The sequence below is a fragment of the Bidens hawaiensis genome, unplaced genomic scaffold, assembly GCF_021521415.1.
Source record: "Bidens hawaiensis isolate Kalapana, Puna unplaced genomic scaffold, B.hawaiensis_p1.1 tig00419454_1, whole genome shotgun sequence".
Classification (NCBI taxonomy): domain Eukaryota; kingdom Viridiplantae; phylum Streptophyta; class Magnoliopsida; order Asterales; family Asteraceae; genus Bidens; species Bidens hawaiensis.
This window is the reverse complement of record NW_027504868.1, coordinates 470139-489704: the sequence shown is the minus strand read 5'-3', so window position 1 is coordinate 489704 and position 19566 is coordinate 470139. Positions and strand designations below refer to the sequence as shown.

Here is a 19566-nt window from a genome sequence, read left to right as displayed (position 1 = left end):
GTTAGATTTAGCCATGAAACGGCAAGCCGACACCTTCAAACCGTTAAGGTCACGAGATCCCGGTGGAATCGGGTATTAACCGAACCTAATATGAGCTTAGGGGTCACCCTAGCTCAGATATGGATCGAACGGGACGAAAAACGGTGGAAAACGAGTAACATCTCGTTTTTCCGACGAAACCGCGGTTTTCCAGCGATGACGGCGCCGTAAAAGCGGTGGATACAAGGTTAGCATGTCAGAGAATGTTTCTAACATTCTCTGACCTAACCCTAATTCGTTAACGGAGGGTTAACGAACTAGAGGTAATTCGTCAGGATGATTCGTTAACGGAAGTTTAACGAACTAGCCTTAGTTCGTATCCAAATTCGTTAAGGAAAAGATAACGAACTAACCACAATTCGTTATGACCATTCGTTAAAAAGAGATAACGAATTAGAAAGTTCAATTCGTCAAAGGAACAGTTCGTTATAGGGTCCAATTCGTTACAAGGACCAATTCGTTATAAAGTAACGAATGGGTCATTCGTTATGAACCCAATTCGTTAAGAACCAAGTAACGTACTAGAAGTTTGATAAAATGACAGAACAGTCCCTGGACTTAGAAAAATAATGAATTAATTACAAAATAGCCCTTGGACTTTATTAATTTATAGAAGATACCTTAAAGGATTGAGAGGTTAACAATAAAATATTATTATGAAATCATAATGGAAAATGTGTTAAGACAGTTAACGAAAATAAAATTTCTCCAAGCTGACCTGAAAGCTTAACCCCAGCCAGGGGCTCTGCCCCTTAGACCCCGGTAGGGGCTGCCGCCCCTAGAACCTTGCTACCAGGGGCGCTACCCCCGGACCCCCGTTCGTCGAGGGTTATGATTAGACTAGAAACGCGACGTGGGTAGTGATAGTTAATTGATACGTGTAATTGTTATACAGTTAGTCGCGCTCAGCTAAAGAAAGGAATAACTTTAAACGGCGAACGTAACCGCATTCAGGTGAGTTTCTAGCCCCATTTCCTTGTTATGTTTTCGGGGCTGTGTGCATACTCAATCTGATAGTTAATACACTTACCTTAAATCGTAAGTGTATTCCATGTATGATTTATGTGATAGATATTATGTTATTGTATGTGAATGAAAGCTTGTCGGTACGTGAACGTTCTTTGGATATTGCATGTATTGACAAGGGAGGTATGTATATTAAAGATGAATGTGTATGATATATATATGTACAACATATGAATATGTATGAATGATTAAAGAAAGTAAATGTATGTTACGGGTATGTAAAGACAGTATGTACGAAGATGATGAGGTAAGGGATCAGACCCTAATAATATCTGAGATAGAGAAGAAAGGGATGATACCCTAATAAAATCTGAGATACAGAAGAAAAGAGGGATTAGACCCTAATAATATCTGAGGACAGAGGGATCAGACCCTAATAATATTTGAGATAGAATGGACAGTAATTATATAGTATGAAAGTATGTATGAAATTATGTAATGAAAGTAAATTAGTAAAGTAATTATTATGTATCTTCGGATGCATAATGGAAGGTAAGTAAATGTATTGTATGATGTATGATTAACTAGAACTCACTCAGCGTAGCTGACTTTTAGTATGCACGCAGGTGAGTAAAATGAGACAGCTGGCTTGAGCGGGGACACGTGGCAGAAGAATGAGAGTCTGGCATCTGAAGACTTATAATGTTTTAACTTTAATGTTTTAATTTTGAAAGACAAGAATGTTTGATTAAAACAAGTTATGAATTATTTTGTAATGTTTATGAAAGTTTTATATTCCCCGTAAAGTTTTAATTAACTCTGATATTTAGAACTGTGTTTATGAGTAAAACAACGTCCAAAGTAGGGCACCGGTAACGGGGCCTTACAGAATGGTATCCCAAGATTCGAACGTGTATGTCTAAATGTGTAAGAATAACATGTGACTTGTTAAACTAGAACTCACTCAATGTAGCTGACTTTTAGTATGCACGCAGATAAATATAATGAGGCAGTTGGCTTGAGGAGCACGCATAGCATTGAAAAATAAAGGTTGACATAGGAAGAAGAAAGAGATCTGTCATGTTTTATTATGTTTTGAATTTTAAGACAAATATTAATTTTTGTTTGAAAGAGTTTTAGATGTTTGTAATAACAAATGGTTGAAGTTTTTATTATTCCATGAAAGTTTTTAATTAACTCGGATTTTATAACTGCGTTTATGAGTAAATCCAACGACAATGTGGAGCTGCCAGGTTTGGGGCCTTACAGGAGTCCTGACTTTGGGCAGAAATCGAGAGTATCAACCCCGACTTTAGGGTTGTGTCAAATCAGTGTGTGGACATTTTGTTTGATAGCCATAAAAACGTGGGTGTTATCCTTAATTTTATTATTGAGTTGGTTCGGGAGTCTTGATGGTAGAAGTATATGATCCAAGAGATCAAGATTTAACCATCAATCAAGAAGATAACAAAAACATTAACAACACTGGATGAACCTAAAACACGAATATATATTATTGAACTAACAATGTTGTTATAAGACACGACTTTATGGTTTACACCGACACACACACACACACATATATATATATACAATCGACATAGCGGTTAATTAACTACCTAGCAATTTCAAGTTACAATTATCTCATAGCGGTTAAATAACTACCTTGGTAGTTTTCAATTACAGGACTCAAACTCACACTCCTTATACAATAAAAAGTTAAGTGACTTCATATGTCGTCAATGAATGACAAGAATTGGTATTAAAAGCACTTAAAAACTAATTGGAGATTATTTGACTTTTAATAAAGAGTGAATCGGCGGTTTTCGTTCATTTGGTTTGTCCAAATGTGCGGTCTTAGTCCAATAGTTTCAATATTTCAATTTGTGTTTATGCGGTTTCATTTCACTTGCAATTAAACCCGACTCCAATAACTCCATTAAGTCTGGTCGTTAAACCCATTAAGGTGCCTCTCACGTGAGAGGCAATTTTGTCATTTTTCTTCCCAAATAAACCCAACCCCAATTCTTAAGCCCTCCTCACATGAGGGGCTGGGGTGTATTTGAGAAAAAAAATGACAAAAATGTCCCTCACGTGAGGGCACATTGATGGAGTTTAACGATTAGATTTAACGGCGTTATAAGCTTGACTTAATTGCTAGTAAGATGAAATCACTAAAATAAAACCAAATACTTGGACAAACCACCTGTTAAAAATAGCGTCTGTGATGTTGGCCAGCAAAACATGTTGGTTACAATTTGAATAATTATTCGCTACATAACCTACAATGATTAATTTCTTTTCATCATGCAATTTAACTACTAAAGTAGTGGGTCATTTACCAGTTCATCCTTAAAACCCGCAATCCAAACTCACAAATGGTGGATTATCATCCACCCAATTCAAACCGATCACCACACCACACCACACCGGAGAAACCATACAATATTACTCCCTAACGTTTTCCGGCGGCCGGCCATCCTCCACTAACAGCAACAAACACATGCATGCACGTCGTTGTATATAGAGGAATGAATATGAGTTTTGATTTTGACGCAAAATAATAATAATCCGAATTGAGACAAGATTGAAGTTTTAACATGTCGTCTTTTTCGGGCATTATGAACAGAGTTTTTAGTAGAGTTAGGAATCTGGATGCGTATCCTAAGATTAATGAGGATTTTTATAGTCGTACGCTGTCGGGTGGTGTTATAACGCTAGCTTCGTCTATTGCGATGCTCTTCCTTGTTATTTCGGAGCTTGGTATAATTCAGTTTCGATGTGATTATAGTAATTTGAGATCTAAGATGATATGATCATGCATGCTATGATTTTGAAATATTTTGATGGTTTTTAACTATTTTAAATTTTTTTTACTTTATTTTACACAATATATATATATATATATATATATATATATATATATATATATATATATATATATCTTAAAATCATTCAAACTGGGACTGTTCAAAAAGATCTTGGCTCGTTTGAAATATTTAAAACACACAAGCCTGAGTCAAGGTAAGCTTTGCTCGTTAGCTCACTGGTTAGGCTCTTTTGCTGGCTCGTTTAAATTAAAGCGCATATTAAAGTATATATAATTTTAGTGCATAAGTAAAAAAATTTAATGTATATATATAAATCATGAAATTTCTACTTTATTAATTATGCAGTATGTGTATAATGCTAATAAAATTTTCCCATATATAAATATGTGTAAGAATATAAATTCCAGTTTTTTTTAAACAAACAAACTGCCTCAACGAGCCGTCTCGAGCCTTTTACGAGCTAAGTTCGTTAAACAATTTTAGCCAGCTTGACCGAGCCAACTGTTGTTTTATAACATAACCTCTTGAAGGTTACCTGCCCGGCGCTGGACGTGATTTATCTCATCTAGTTGAATAGCATAGAAATGGCCAGTTAGGTTAATTTTTCAGTAACGGGTTATCATTGTTACTATGACAGAAGTTGTCACCGAGTAAAATATGTACTTTGAATGTTTTCGTATGCATATACAATCACAGATAGTTTGTTGGCATTACACATGCTAATTTTAAGCTCACAGTAATTCATTAGTGTTATTGTTGCTATCTTTTCCCATTGCAGCTTTATATCTCCAAACAGTCACAGAAACAAAGCTTGTAGTCGATACCTCAAGAGGCGAAAAACTTAAAATAAATGTAAAAATCATCAATAAGTTTCATCTTCTGGATCATGATACACACTCAACCCTATTCATATCAGTTTCTTTGCATTTGCAGTTTGACATCTCATTCCCTTCTGTTTCATGTACACTACTCAGCCTTGATGCCATTGACATCAGTGGAGAACAGCATCTTGATATTGTATATAGTATATATACTCGAATCATTCATTATCTACTTATTTTATTAACAGTTAAACACCATTTTGACTGCCATATATGTTTTGCAGAAACATGCTATAATAAAGAAAAGAGTTGACTCAAATGGCAATATGATTCAAGTGAGATATGACCGGATTGGTGTCCCAAAGCTCGGGAAGCCGATTCAGAAACATGGTGGCGAGATTAGTCATAATGAAACATATTGTGGTTCATGTTATGGTGCAGAAAATGTATGTCTTCTTCTACGCATCACTAGTTTTAGGCATGTAAACAAACCAAACGTTCGGTGAACTATTGGTAGGAAGTTCGTTTTTGTATGTTTATTTATTAATAGAACATACATGAATTGAAAAGTTTGTTCTTTTAATTAAACGAACAAGCATGAACACATATCTCGTTTGTTCATTTATGTTCATGAACGTTAGTTCATTTGAATTCATTTATGTCCGGGCGTTTACATTCGTTAAGTTATGTTTATTTAGTCGAAACACATTGCAGTACACATTTATTATTAATTGGTTTTAGCTCAGCTATGTTCATTTTTTTATGTTTCATGAACTGTTCGTTTATACATTTAACTAGCAAACATAAACGAATACGAACAAGTTCATTTACTTAACGAAAGAACACGAACAAGAAAACCATGTTCGTGTTCATTAGGTGCCTTAACAAGCCTAAGTTATACTTTTCTTTTTTTGAGTTTATAGTAGATTTCAGGTTTCGTTCTTAAACTAAGGAAATAACAAGAATCGTCCTTTATGTTCAAATTTGTTTACACGTTTCATCCTTTCACTAAAAGGTGTTAAGTTTTCCCGTTAAGTCCAGTAAGTGCTTTGCACATAAGAGCATTTTCGCCATTTTGCCCATTATAGTGAATTAGTGATGTAAAGACTTGTAGTGACTTACTAACTTTAGTGAAACTATTGGCAAACTTGGGTACTGTTGGTTGAAGGTATTCCGTAAAAAAACCTATAAATGTTGATCAAATCAATGATTCTTGATACACTTAACATGACAGTCACTACACGCATGCTGTAATTCTTGTGATGAGGTTCGTGAAGCGTATCGAAAGAGAGGCTGGGGATTGATGAATCCTGATTCGATTGACCAGGTTGGTGGTTTTAATGTTTTATTCACAGTTGTATACATACACATATATAAATTTTTTCAGCATTAATGCTGAAAGTTAACATTGTTGAGATGTTAGTGCAAAAGAGAAGGTTTTGTTCAGAGAATTAAAGCTGAAGAAGGTGAAGGGTGCAATCTATCTGGATCTTTACAGGTCAACAAAGTGGCGGGAAATTTTCATTTTGTTAAAAGCTTTCATTTGGCAAATATGCATGTTTCCCACGATATTAAGGCTTTTGAAGATGATAGTTATAATGTAAGCTACCATCTTATAAACTTTTGCATCTTCAAATTTATGTGATTCTATCACTAGTTTTTGAGTGATAATGATTTTTGCAGATAAGTCACAAGATACATAAGCTATCTTTTGGAGAGCATTATCCTGGTATTGTAAATCCACTTGATGGGTAAGAATTAGTATTAACTATTTTGGCTATAAATAGTTTCTTTTTTATGCAGTGAACTAACAGTTGGTTGTATGGTTATTAGGGTGGACTGGTTTCAAAGTACTCCAAATGGAATGCATCAGTATTTCATCAAGGTTAGTATTCTACCATGCACATTGGTCAGTTTTGAGCTTAAACCAATTAAACTGTCACTTTTGGATTGGGTTCAGTTATTTCGACTTGGTTATGTCCGTTATGTTGGTTTCATGCACACCCTTACATTCATTTATGATGCTTAGTTAGATACATTTGTAGTTAGATGCTTACATGCATACATGATATATAGTTAGATACATGTGTACATACATGATACACAATTAAATAGATACAGAGGTTAGATACATGATACATAGTTTGAACTTACCTCTATATATATACATAATATGATTCTTGTATAAATCGCAGGTGGTGCCAACTGTGTACACTCCTCTTAGAGGCGCGGCGATTCGATCAAATCAGGTACATGATGAGATTTCAAATAGGAAATGTATTATGATTAGCTTTGCGTGTTCTAAAACACATGAAACTTGTTTCCTGCAGTTCTCTGTGACAGAACATTATAAGAGTCCAGAAGCACGTCAACATTCTCTTCCTGGAGTCTTCTTCTTCTATGACCTTTCTGGAATTAAGGTCTGATTTGTTTATGTAGCATAGCTATTAATGCATGGTTAGCACCAAAACATCTGGTCCTACTGGTGTAAGCTATGTAGCATATCCATTATATTATTCATCATGTGGGTCCCATTTTATGCTATGAGAGAAGTAAAAAAGACGCTTTGTTTATATAACAGGATCGGTATCGAACCGACTGCCTTACTGGTTCACTAGTTGGATCGGTTTATAAAATCTAGATGCATCATCAGTATTTTAAGCAAATAAAAAATATGTGTTTTAACTCATTTAAAACAAAATACGAATTAAACTACATATTTTTTTGTGTGGAGCCTCAAACAAACCAAGTACGGAGCAACCAGTGACCGGCATCCTTACTGGTTCATTGGTCGGATTGGTTAAAAATCCGAGTGACGTCATAAATAACTTAAAAATAAACAAGATGCATGTATATATCTAATTTAAAACAGAATATGAAAATACATTGGTGTGGATTTGCAATGCTAATAAAATATAAAGTCTTAAATGAACAAATATGAAGTAACAAGTAATTGGGCCTCCTTACTTGTTCACTAGTCGGACTAGTTTCAAAAACCAGATGACGTCTTAAGTAAATTAAAATAAATAAGAAAATAGATGTGTATATGTTGTTTAAAAAAAGAATGTGGAACTGCATTTTTTTTGTGTGCATTTGCAATGTTAATAAAATATGAAGCCTCAAATAAACCTAACATGAATTTTGAAGTAGTAAATTAAACAGTAAATAAAATTTTGGAAGAAAAAAAATTGAAATTCGGTCCAGTTCAAATGGAGGCCACTTAAATAGACTCAACTAGATGGGTTATGTACCAGTCCGGTCCTGTTCTGGAAACATTTCAAAAAAGTAAAAATCAGCTAATCTCTTTGTATTGTTGTTTTTGTGGTTTTCACAGGTGAATTTCACAGAAACACATCCCTCCTTCTTACACTTCTTGACCAATATATGTGCAATAGTTGGAGGTATATGCTCACAATCCCAACCCAGTTTAGAGGCGTCAATTTGGGCCCGTTTACTTAAGAACGGGTTGATTTTGGTTATCTTTTTTTAATTCTAACAAGTCAAACGGTAAAGCTAAAAAGGTTATTTACTAGGGAAACACGTCAAACGGATCCATATTTTGTTTCACATCTTCCTTGATCACTTTATTTAAAAGTTTAGTATATAATCGAGAAAATATAGTTTAACAAATTACATAAATATTTACATTCTTTTAAAGGATGGACAAAAGCACTAAAATGTTAATTTTAATAATTTTTGCTGTTGTATTCAGGTATCTTCACAGTTGCAGGGATTTTCGATTCGTTCATTTACCATGGTCATAAGGCATTGAAGAAGAAAAGGGATCTTGGAAAATTATTTTAAGGTACTTCAAATCTTTGTCACATAATCTGGGTCCAGTTTCCTTCGATTTTGTCATTATAATTATCTCTCCTGTAACGATTTTGCACGAAATGTATAGTTTAGTGACACAGGGACAATATTAACATTATTTTTTTATTATTCTTTGCAAAAGGTATAAGTTTTTGGTATCAATATATACAGAATATTTCTTTCAGTTTTTAGATGTTTTTATTGGTTTTCAAATTGATGTTTAGATTTCATGACTTGTGTTCTATAGAACAGACACCCCTAGAAGCACCGGCAAGGGTGCAGTGACAGACAAATTTTATTGTCATTAATTTATTTATGAAGAGTAAAACTCACTCAAGACTTTTAATAAAAAAATAAAATTATATTTGCTAATATGTATACATTCTTTTATTTAAACTTATAAAACAAACAAAAAGTATTTATAAAATTTTGTTAATATTTATTTTATATGTATTTTAATGTCTTGTACTTTGTTGTTAGACATTAAACCCTCACATGTTAAAGTATATGGTTAGATATGACAAAGTATCAAAGTATGTTTAGTTAGTAGATGTTATTTAGGGAACCGAACCGAACCGAACGCAGGCATGCTCATACTTGGTTTGGTTTGAAACTGAGCCGAACCGAGCGGCTTGAATTTAAAGAAACGAACGGCATGTTTATGCTTGAACTTGGTTTGGTTTTAAATCGAGCGGCTTGGTCCGGCTTGGTTTTTCTTGGTTTAGTACAAAGTTTTCAATTTTAAATTCTAAAACTCCAAAATGTCATTAATTCAAAATTTCAATTAAAAAAATGTTTAGAGTTCCAACTCTAAAATGCCAAAACTCAAACTTAGCAATAAAACATACATAAGTTCAATGAAGAAAATACCTGGTCGATATTTCTCCTAACAATAGAAAAAATAGTTTGTGTATAAAGTGTGACGAGAACCAGTAGCTAGTGTTTCAATGGTGTAATCGAACTACTGAACGGCGGAATGATAAGAAAGTTTGTGGAAAAGTGGAATTGTGGAAGTGCTGAAAAAGTAACTAAGGTTTAAAATTAAACTTTGAAGCCAACACAAATGAGAGAAATTTAAAAATCCTTAAAATTCAGTATATTTCTATATAAATACACTAGCTTTTGAACCCATGTATTACACGGGATTTGTCAAATAATAAAAATAAAAAGATCCATTATCTAAAAGAAATGAACATAATTATAGGTAAAAAGAAGATAAAATAAATAGTATAAACAATAAGAAGTCTAAAATATCAAATTTACAAATTTGATTTTTTTTATATACAACATTTGCAAAAATTGTTTTGACCAATTACCCGTGGATAACTATGATAAATGAGATGAGAGATTAGAGAATTAAAAGAGAAATTATAACTCATTTCTCAAAACTGTTTTGTCTCATGACCCATGGATATGTAGGATAAATAACATGAGAAATTAAAGAATTGGAAATGGAATTATAACCCATTTGCCAAAATTATTTTGGCCCATGACCAATGGATAGTTTAGATGAATAAGATGATAAATTAGAGAATTAGAAAAGGAAATTCTAACCCATTTGTCAATATGGTTTTTGTAAGGCCCCGTTACCGGTAACCCTACTTTCGTGTTGGATTTACTCATAAACACAGTTCTAAATATCAGAGTTATTTAAAACATTTACGCGGAATGTAAAACTTTCATAAAACATTACATAATTCATAATTGGTCTCAAAACATTCATTGTCTTTCACATTAAAGCATTAAAGTTAACACATCACAAGTCTTCAGATGCCAGACTCTCGTTCAGTGCCATGTGTCCCCTCAAGCGAGCTGCCTCATTCTACTCACCTGCGTGCATACTAAAAGTCAGCTACGCTGAGTGAGTTCTAGATAATCACATAATCATACCATTCACATAACAATATATTCATCCTTTCATTCATACTTTTATACTTTCATACTTTCTTACTTTCATACTTTCTTACTTTCTTTTGTATTAACTTACTTTCATATCTTATGTTATAAAGAGCATTACGCCCTACATTCCTCGAGTATTATTAGGGCTCGGTACCCTCCTTCCTCGAGTATTATTAGGGCTCGGTACCCTCTTTCCTCGAGTATTATTAGGGCTCGGTACCCTCCTTCCTCGAGTATTATTAGGGCTCGGTACCCTCTTTCCTCGAGTATTATTAGGGCTCGGTACCCTCTTTCCTCGAACATTAGTAGGGTTCGGTTCCCTAGTTCTCGAATATTAGTAGGGTTCGATTCCCTCTTCGTTACCATACAACCATACATTATCATTTCTTTCTTTTATTATCTTTATCACGTTCATACACGTAAACATACATATCATACTTACCTTACACATAGCGTTACAACCTGACAGTACGTGCAATATCCGAAGATCGTTCACGTAACATCAAGCAATCATTCATACATATCATATCATTCACATAAGGCATACACTTATCTCTTAGGATAAGCGTATTAACAACATATTGAGTATGCACACAGCCCCGAAAACATAACACATAAGGGGGCTAGAAACTCACCTGAACACGGTTACGTTCTCCGTTGATTGTAATTCCTTTCTTTAACTGGGCTCGGCTAACTGTATAATATTTACACATATCAATTAACTACTGCTACTCGTTTGTATTTCTATCTATATATGACCCACAACGAACGGGGGTCCGGGGGCAGCGCCCCTGGCAGCGGGGTTCTAGGGGCGGCAGCCCCTAGCGGGGTCCAAGGGGCAGAGCCCCTGGCTGGGGTTAAGCTGCCAGGTCAGCTTGGAAAAATTTTATTTTCGATAACTGCCTTAACACATTTTCCATTAGGTTTTTAATTCATTTTATAAACGAACTTCACTTCAGGCGAAGTTAAACCTTAGGCGAACTTGGAAACAACTTGGTTCTGGCTTGATTCGATCGAATAGGGACATATTCGATCGAATCTGAGGCACACTCGATCGAACTAGACACACACTCGATCGAACCAGCTGGGAAAACTCGTTCGATCGAACATGGCACTCGTTCGATCGGATAGATACTCGTTCGATCGAATACGGATCTCATTCGGTCGAATGAGGCGGAGACCATTCGGTTGCTTTCTTATTCGATCGAATGGACTGGTTCGCTTGACTCATTCGATCGAATGGACTGGTTCGATTGACTCATTCGATCGAATGGACTGATTCGACTCCTTCAAGCTGGGCGACGGAGAAACCTACGGGTTTTTCCGGATTTTCCAGATTTCGACCCAAAATCGAAGTTTTTGACATGGAAATGCTCGGGATTGAAAGGGCTATCGATTCCTAGTACTTTTAAACACAAAAGCTTGCATTTTGACACCAAAACAAGGCGGTTTTTGACCCGAAAACTCAAGTTACGAAAATGGGAGTTTTTGCTCGATTTGAGGTCGAAAATGGTTATGAAAACGGATGATTCTCGAGAGGGACTTACCAAAAACGATTAGGAACAAGATTGTGGACTCGGATTTGTGATTAGAGAACTTTCTCTCTCTAGCTTCTCTCTCTAGAAATGAGAGTGTTTGGGTGGGTGTAAGTGAAGGAAGATGGTGAAAATGGTGGAAGTGTCAAGAACTTTCGTTTATATACTACGGGTTTGGTTAGGCTCGGGTTGGCTTCCTACGGGTCGAGACAGGCCGAGTTCATAAAATAACTAAGCCCAAGACCCGTTCCTTACTCGACATTAAATAACTAAACATAACTTTCTTTTATTTATTTCCTGATAACCCGAGTAAACTTCCCATCTATTAATAAGTAATATAATTAATATTACCTTTGAAATTTCCGGATGTTACAAGTCTTCCCTCCTTAAAGAGGTTTCGTCCCCGAAACCTAACTTATTCCCTATAAAAGGAAAACTTCTTACATTTACACGTTTTATAGAATTGCTTTCGCTTTCTGAGTTACCCTTCCTACTTCCGACTTTACAGCCATCGAATGGTGGTCATGTGTTTTAGCTATTTAAGGTAGCTTGTCCATGAGACCCTCGATGCACCAAGACTCATCTCATCCTTCTAAGGGTTTCGATTAGTACTTTTAACACTATTGTCTAAATCAACATTTCACCATAACATGATAATCATTCTTAACCAAACTCAAAATAATTACACACCACAGATAAACATAAGTTTTAAACCTTAACACAAAACAAGTTCTTAAGCAAATGTAATTTAATAGAACCATTGCATGAGCAATTATTCCTTCATCAGGTGTTCCTCTCTGCAGTTTCCCAAAGTCTTCATCCTTTCGCACCTACCGCCCCTGATTCCTTGCAATCCCTAGCCATGTGGTCAGCTTTTCCGCATTTGAAGCACTTTGGACGATCAGGGCATTCTCGAGAATAATGCCCACTCTTTCCACACCGATAGCACCTGTCTGTCCCAGTCTTACATTCTCCCAGGTGCACTTGCCCACACGTCTTACATGCATCCTTGTTCCCAACTTTGGCCTTCCTCTCATCAGTTGTTGTCACCATCTCGCCAGACCGCTTAGCAGAGGTAGCCCATTTCTTCTCCTTCTTTTCTCCTTCATGTCCTTCCTTTGGCTTCTTGCAATCCCTTGCTAGGTGCCCACGTCCTCCACAGTTGTGACACCTATGGTAATCATTACATTCCCCAGAGGAATGTCCTGCTCTTCCACACCTGTAGCAAACACCTAATCCCTTTCTGCACTCTCCGGGGTGTCTCTTCCCACATTTTTCACAAGCAGTGAACCCCTCTTGCCTTGCCTTCTTTTTGCGTGGATCCACCTCATCGGCTTCCTCTGGTTCTGGAGTTGGGTTCTTTTTCTTCTTTTCCCCCACCGTTCTTGCTCCCCCACAATCCCTAGCTAAGTGACCCGACTTACCACACTTATAACATTTCTGGTTCTCGGTGCAATCACGAGTTATGTGTCCCTTCTTCCCACATCGGTAGCACTGATTTGGACCAGCCTTGCATTCTCCTAGGTGCATCTTCCCGCACACTTTGCATGTTTCCCTTCCCGCGACCTTTAGTATCTTCTTCCCCGCATACTCCACGACATCTACAGATCCTTTGGTTCCTTTCGCTCCTCCCTTATAATCATCACCCTTCTTTCCGTCTCCTCCTGCCTTCTCAGTGGCCCTTGCATGGTTTTCGGCAGACTTGTCAGTACGAATTTTCTTCTCTGCAGCAGCTACAGCGTAAGAAATGGCAAATTGAGTAACAGGATCCAGCTGATACCCTTCATTGCTGCTTGGTCCTTGCAAAGTTTCACTTTTATCCTTTTTCGTGGTAGTAACTAGTTCTTCAGAAGGTTCTCGGACAACGCGTATTCCAAGAGGACGTCCAGTGTGACCTCCCTTACCAACAAACCTTTTTGCTCCAGCCATCGTAGTCTAAAAGGGAAAACACAAACATCATCACTCAAGGAACTATCTAGTACAAGGATAGTAAGGCTAACAGGTAATAACAGTGGCCAGTTGTGATTAGCTGATCACGTTACTTTCCGTGTCCTATTCACTTCCCTTTATGAGTCTATTTGTGCTGGTTCTACTTAAGCAGTTTGTCAAATCAAACAATCAATTATTCCTATCCCTGACGTTCTCATATCTTTCCTTTCTCATTAACATATATCATTTAATCATACACCTTACCTTTACTGATCTTGCTTGAGCGACACATGGCATTCTTGAACTGGCATCTTCTTTCCTTTCTTACTTAAATCCCATTTTCTGTTCGAGTCTAAGCATGTAGGATGCTTAAATCTCTCGAACTTATGCTCTGATACCAACTTGTAAGGCCCCGTTACCGGTAACCCTACTTTCGTGTTGGATTTACTCATAAACACAGTTCTAAATATCAGAGTTATTTAAAACATTTACGCGGAATGTAAAACTTTCATAAAACATTACATAATTCATAATTGGTCTCAAAACATTCATTGTCTTTCACATTAAAGCATTAAAGTTAACACATCACAAGTCTTCAGATGCCAGACTCTCGTTCAGTGCCATGTGTCCCCTCAAGCGAGCTGCCTCATTCTACTCACCTGCGTGCATACTAAAAGTCAGCTACGCTGAGTGAGTTCTAGATAATCACATAATCATACCATTCACATAACAATATATTCATCCTTTCATTCATACTTTTATACTTTCATACTTTCTTACTTTCATACTTTCTTACTTTCTTTTGTATTAACTTACTTTCATATCTTATGTTATAAAGAGCATTACGCCCTACATTCCTCGAGAAAATATAGTTTAACAAATTACATAAATATTTACATTCTTTTAAAGGATGGACAAAAGCACTAAAATGTTAATTTTAATAATTTTTGCTGTTGTATTCAGGTATCTTCACAGTTGCAGGGATTTTCGATTCGTTCATTTACCATGGTCATAAGGCATTGAAGAAGAAAAGGGATCTTGGAAAATTATTTTAAGGTACTTCAAATCTTTGTCACATAATCTGGGTCCAGTTTCCTTCGATTTTGTCATTATAATTATCTCTCCTGTAACGATTTTGCACGAAATGTATAGTTTAGTGACACAGGGACAATATTAACATTATTTTTTTATTATTCTTTGCAAAAGGTATAAGTTTTTGGTATCAATATATACAGAATATTTCTTTCAGTTTTTAGATGTTTTTATTGGTTTTCAAATTGATGTTTAGATTTCATGACTTGTGTTCTATAGAACAGACACCCCTAGAAGCACCGGCAAGGGTGCAGTGACAGACAAATTTTATTGTCATTAATTTATTTATGAAGAGTAAAACTCACTCAAGACTTTTAATAAAAAAATAAAATTATATTTGCTAATATGTATACATTCTTTTATTTAAACTTATAAAACAAACAAAAAGTATTTATAAAATTTTGTTAATATTTATTTTATATGTATTTTAATGTCTTGTACTTTGTTGTTAGACATTAAACCCTCACATGTTAAAGTATATGGTTAGATATGACAAAGTATCAAAGTATGTTTAGTTAGTAGATGTTATTTAGGGAACCGAACCGAACCGAACGCAGGCATGCTCATACTTGGTTTGGTTTGAAACTGAGCCGAACCGAGCGGCTTGAATTTAAAGAAACGAACGGCATGTTTATGCTTGAACTTGGTTTGGTTTTAAATCGAGCGGCTTGGTCCGGCTTGGTTTTTCTTGGTTTAGTACAAAGTTTTCAATTTTAAATTCTAAAACTCCAAATGTCATTAATTCAAAATTTCAATTAAAAAAATGTTTAGAGTTCCAACTCTAAAATGCCAAAACTCAAACTTAGCAATAAAACATACATAAGTTCAATGAAGAAAATACCTGGTCGATATTTCTCCTAACAATAGAAAAAATAGTTTGTGTATAAAGTGTGACGAGAACCAGTAGCTAGTGTTTCAATGGTGTAATCGAACTACTAAACGGCGGAATGATAAGAAAGTTTGTGGAAAAGTGGAATTGTGGAAGTGCTGAAAAAGTAACTAAGGTTTAAAATTAAACTTTGAAGCCAACACAAATGAGAGAAATTTAAAAATCCTTAAAATTCAGTATATTTCTATATAAATACACTAGCTTTTGAACCCATGTATTACACGGGATTTGTCAAATAATAAAAATAAAAAGATCCATTATCTAAAAGAAATGAACATAATTATAGGTAAAAAGAAGATAAAATAAATAGTATAAACAATAAGAAGTCTAAAATATCAAATTTACAAATTTGATTTTTTTTATATACAACATTTGCAAAAATTGTTTTGACCAATTACCCGTGGATAACTATGATAAATGAGATGAGAGATTAGAGAATTAAAAGAGAAATTATAACTCATTTCTCAAAACTGTTTTGTCTCATGACCCATGGATATGTAGGATAAATAACATGAGAAATTAAAGAATTGGAAATGGAATTATAACCCATTTGCCAAAATTATTTTGGCCCATGACCAATGGATAGTTTAGATGAATAAGATGATAAATTAGAGAATTAGAAAAGGAAATTCTAACCCATTTGTCAATATGGTTTTGCTCCATAACACATGGATAGGTAGGATGAATGAGAAGAGAGATCAGGCCTAGAATGAATGTGGGATTACCACATCATCCTCATTATTTTCTTTTATTAGTATAGTTAGATTTTATATATTAAACTAAAAAAAATTAATTCGAGCAAAAACAAACTGAACCGAACCGAGCGAAGCTTTGTTCGTGCTTGACTTGTTTTCAAATCGAACCGATCCGATCGGCCTCATTTACAAATCGAGCGGAAATCGAACGAGCATTTCTCGAGCGATTTTCGAGCAAGCGACGAACGATCGGCGAACGATTTGGAAAGCCCTAATGTTATTTATATAATTAAAAGGGGTGAACATATAAATAGTTTTAGAATGGATTGGTATGAACAATAAGATGCGCCGTTTAGATGTGTGATCCATCTTGTATATAAACATTCTCATCAATGATATCATAACAACCTTTTGCAAATCCAATTGTTGATTATCAATTTGATTTTGTGTATTCAGTCATTCATGGGTAACATGTTTAAAGGTTGATATTTAAAAAAAAAAAAAAAACTAAATAAATTTCTGTATGTATATATAGTTTAAGATGTAGGGTAACTTAAATTTTTTATTAAGATAACGTATGTAGTTGTCTAATATTATTAAAAATATGGGATCAAATTAAAAGATGTATTGATCAAACTAAATGTTTAGGATAAAAATATTGAATTAGCTTTCTATTAGAAAAATGTGAATACAAGAACTGCAATGAAATGTTTTTACAAGTTCTTAAATTACAACTTAACAAGCATAACATAGCGTTTTCTGGCCAGTTTGGGTGCAATCACATAATTCAAATACATTCAAATTATTATCAACCAAATTACACTTTTGTTTTTTTTTTCACAAACAATTTCCTCGAGTTTGGATCATTCATTCTTGAACTCCGGTTCTGGATGACCCGATCATGTATTTGATACATCGAATCATGATCAGTGGCTAAGATTTTCTAGTCATCTTGATGGGGTTCCTGACATGGAATCATCAGTCAGTGATCGGTCAATGGAAAAATCTTCTTCACTCTCTGAATCAACATTAGGGGGCTTAATGTTCTCGATTTCTCTTACTACCTCACTCATATCTGGTCGTTTTTCTGGTACTTTGTCGCAACAACGAACTGCTAGTTGTAACAATTTCAACATCCCATGGATTGCACTTCTTTGCACCATGAGTTCTAAATCAAAAATCTCAGCGGTCCATTCTTCACGAACTGCACGGATGAACCCAACTGCAAAGATCCACAGCTTTGTCATCTTTTGGAACCGATAGAACACTAACTCTCCCGGTGAGGAGTTCCATAAGTAGGCTGCCATAGCTCCACACGTCTGACTTCTTAGATACCTTTTTGGAAGTTAAGTATTCTGGACATTTGAATGCAACCATCTGATGAACATAGATTGTGTTTGAGATAATTGAGGTAAGACCATAGTCAGAAACTCGTGCCATGTTATTTTCATCGATGAGTACATTCGATGATTTCAGATTACCATGAGGAACTAGAGTTGAATTAGGATTCATGTGTAAGTACTCCATGGCTCGAGCCACTCCCTGTGCAACGGCTAACCTTGGTCCCCAACGAAATGGGATTCGGTCTCTCGTCCCTCTGGCTCCTATATATACCATGAAAATAATAAAGTTAATTAATGTTAAATAACAAACTTTAGAGCATCCTTAATAGGGTGTTTTTGTGACGTTTTTAGTTAGAGGAGAGAAGGCATGACATGGAGGAGACAGTGTGGTTGTTGAATCTATTAAATCATTGAGTTAAAAAAAAAAGGTAGAAGATGGTGTGAAAATTACCATGAATGCGACTGAAAAGATTCCCGTTCATCATGAACTTGTGCACCAACAATCTCTCATTATCTGAGTAAAAGTAAGCAAGTAACGGTACCAAGTTGGGGTGTTTTTGAGCCGCGATAACTTTCAGGTGGTTCATGAATTCATCACGACTCAATGGCTTCAAATCTTTTAGCCTTTTCACTATAACATTTCTTCCGTCATCTAACCTTGCTCTATACGTATTTCCAAAATTCCCTTTGCCCAAATTCTCTGCGGAAGCCGTCATAAGATCGCCTAGTTCAAAGTCCGGCTCTCCATCAACAAAAACAAGCTTTCCTTGGTGTTGTGTTCGCATGTGTGCTTGGTGATCCATACTATCACTTGTTATTTCGTCCCTCTTTTCCTCATCGTCTACAGATACCCCTTTTCCTCATCGTCCACAAAACGCCCCTTTTCCTTTTCATCGGCAAATTTAATATTATTCTTCAGTATAATCTTTTCATTAAGTTGTTTATTCTTTCTATAGAGCACCATTAACAATGTAAGAAGAACGACTAGACCTATAACATTAATGATAATCAAAGTATCACCGATAAGGGACTTGTGTGAACTAGAGGAATTATCATTATCCCGTGATGTGGGGCCACATGTTGTAGAAATGGGCGGCCCACACAAAAACGAGTTATGATCATATGAAGAAGGGTTGAAGGACTGTAGTTTTCTAGTATTTGGTATAGGCCCGGTAAGATTATTGTTTGAAACGTTAAATTCTTTCAAACTAGACTGATCAAACCATGGAATTGGACCCGTCAACCTATTTTCTTGAAGTTGTAACGACTCCAAGAGAACCAAGTTAACAAGTGAAGGTGAAATTAGCCCATCGAATTTGTTTCCGGATAGATCAAGTCGTGCCAAGTCGATATTCTTTGAGAAGTCCATTAGTTGCCCGAATATAGAATTATTCCTAAAGCTCAATGTTGACAATGCAGTGAGATTGAAAAGCGCATTAAGCTTGATTTCCCCGATGATGTTAAGACTCTCAAGGGTTAAGCTAACGACTCTACCACCGTTGCAAACAACGCCATACCAATTAATGCAATCAAAACTTTGCCATCTTTCGTCGAGAAAAGCGTTATGAAAACCATTCTTGAGTGCCAAAAGAGCGTTTCGTTCATCTTCAGTGAAACCGATGGCGATTTCGGCATCATCTTGAGCAACAACAATGTAATTATGTAATACTAGAACAAGCAATATGTAAGACTTGAGAAACCCCATTATTTTGGT

General features: G+C 35.5%; 1 protein-coding gene and 1 pseudogene across 2 annotated transcripts; one reads left to right on the top strand and one right to left on the bottom strand.

The window, feature by feature from the left end:
* The first annotated feature begins 3605 nt into the window (after nucleotides 1-3605).
* On the top strand, nucleotides 3606-7083 carry LOC143608920 (uncharacterized). Its single transcript, XM_077083820.1, has 10 exons — nucleotides 3606-3768; nucleotides 4615-4688; nucleotides 4770-4853; nucleotides 4942-5103; nucleotides 5892-5984; nucleotides 6081-6257; nucleotides 6341-6408; nucleotides 6461-6542; nucleotides 6853-6906; nucleotides 6988-7083. Exons 1-10 carry the CDS (start codon nucleotides 3606-3608, stop codon nucleotides 7081-7083), a joined length of 1053 nt encoding a protein of 350 aa, XP_076939935.1.
* A 10265-nt stretch (nucleotides 7084-17348) lies between these two features.
* Nucleotides 17349-19566, bottom strand: LOC143608924 (putative inactive receptor kinase At3g02880; annotated as a pseudogene). Its single transcript, XR_013149352.1, has 2 exons — nucleotides 18304-19566; nucleotides 17349-18113 (listed from the first exon to the last, which is right to left on the bottom strand). The product of XR_013149352.1 is annotated as a putative inactive receptor kinase At3g02880 (transcript).

Coding starts and splice junctions, on each gene's coding strand:
- LOC143608920 (XM_077083820.1), top strand. CDS start 3,606: ATGTCGTCTTTTTCGGGCATTATGAACAGAGTTTTTAGTAGAGTTAGG. Junction 4,854..4,941: donor GAGAACAGCATCTTGATATT/GTATATAGTATA, acceptor TATGTTTTGCAG/AAACATGCTATAATAAAGAA. Junction 6,907..6,987: donor CGGCGATTCGATCAAATCAG/GTACATGATGAG, acceptor TGTTTCCTGCAG/TTCTCTGTGACAGAACATTA.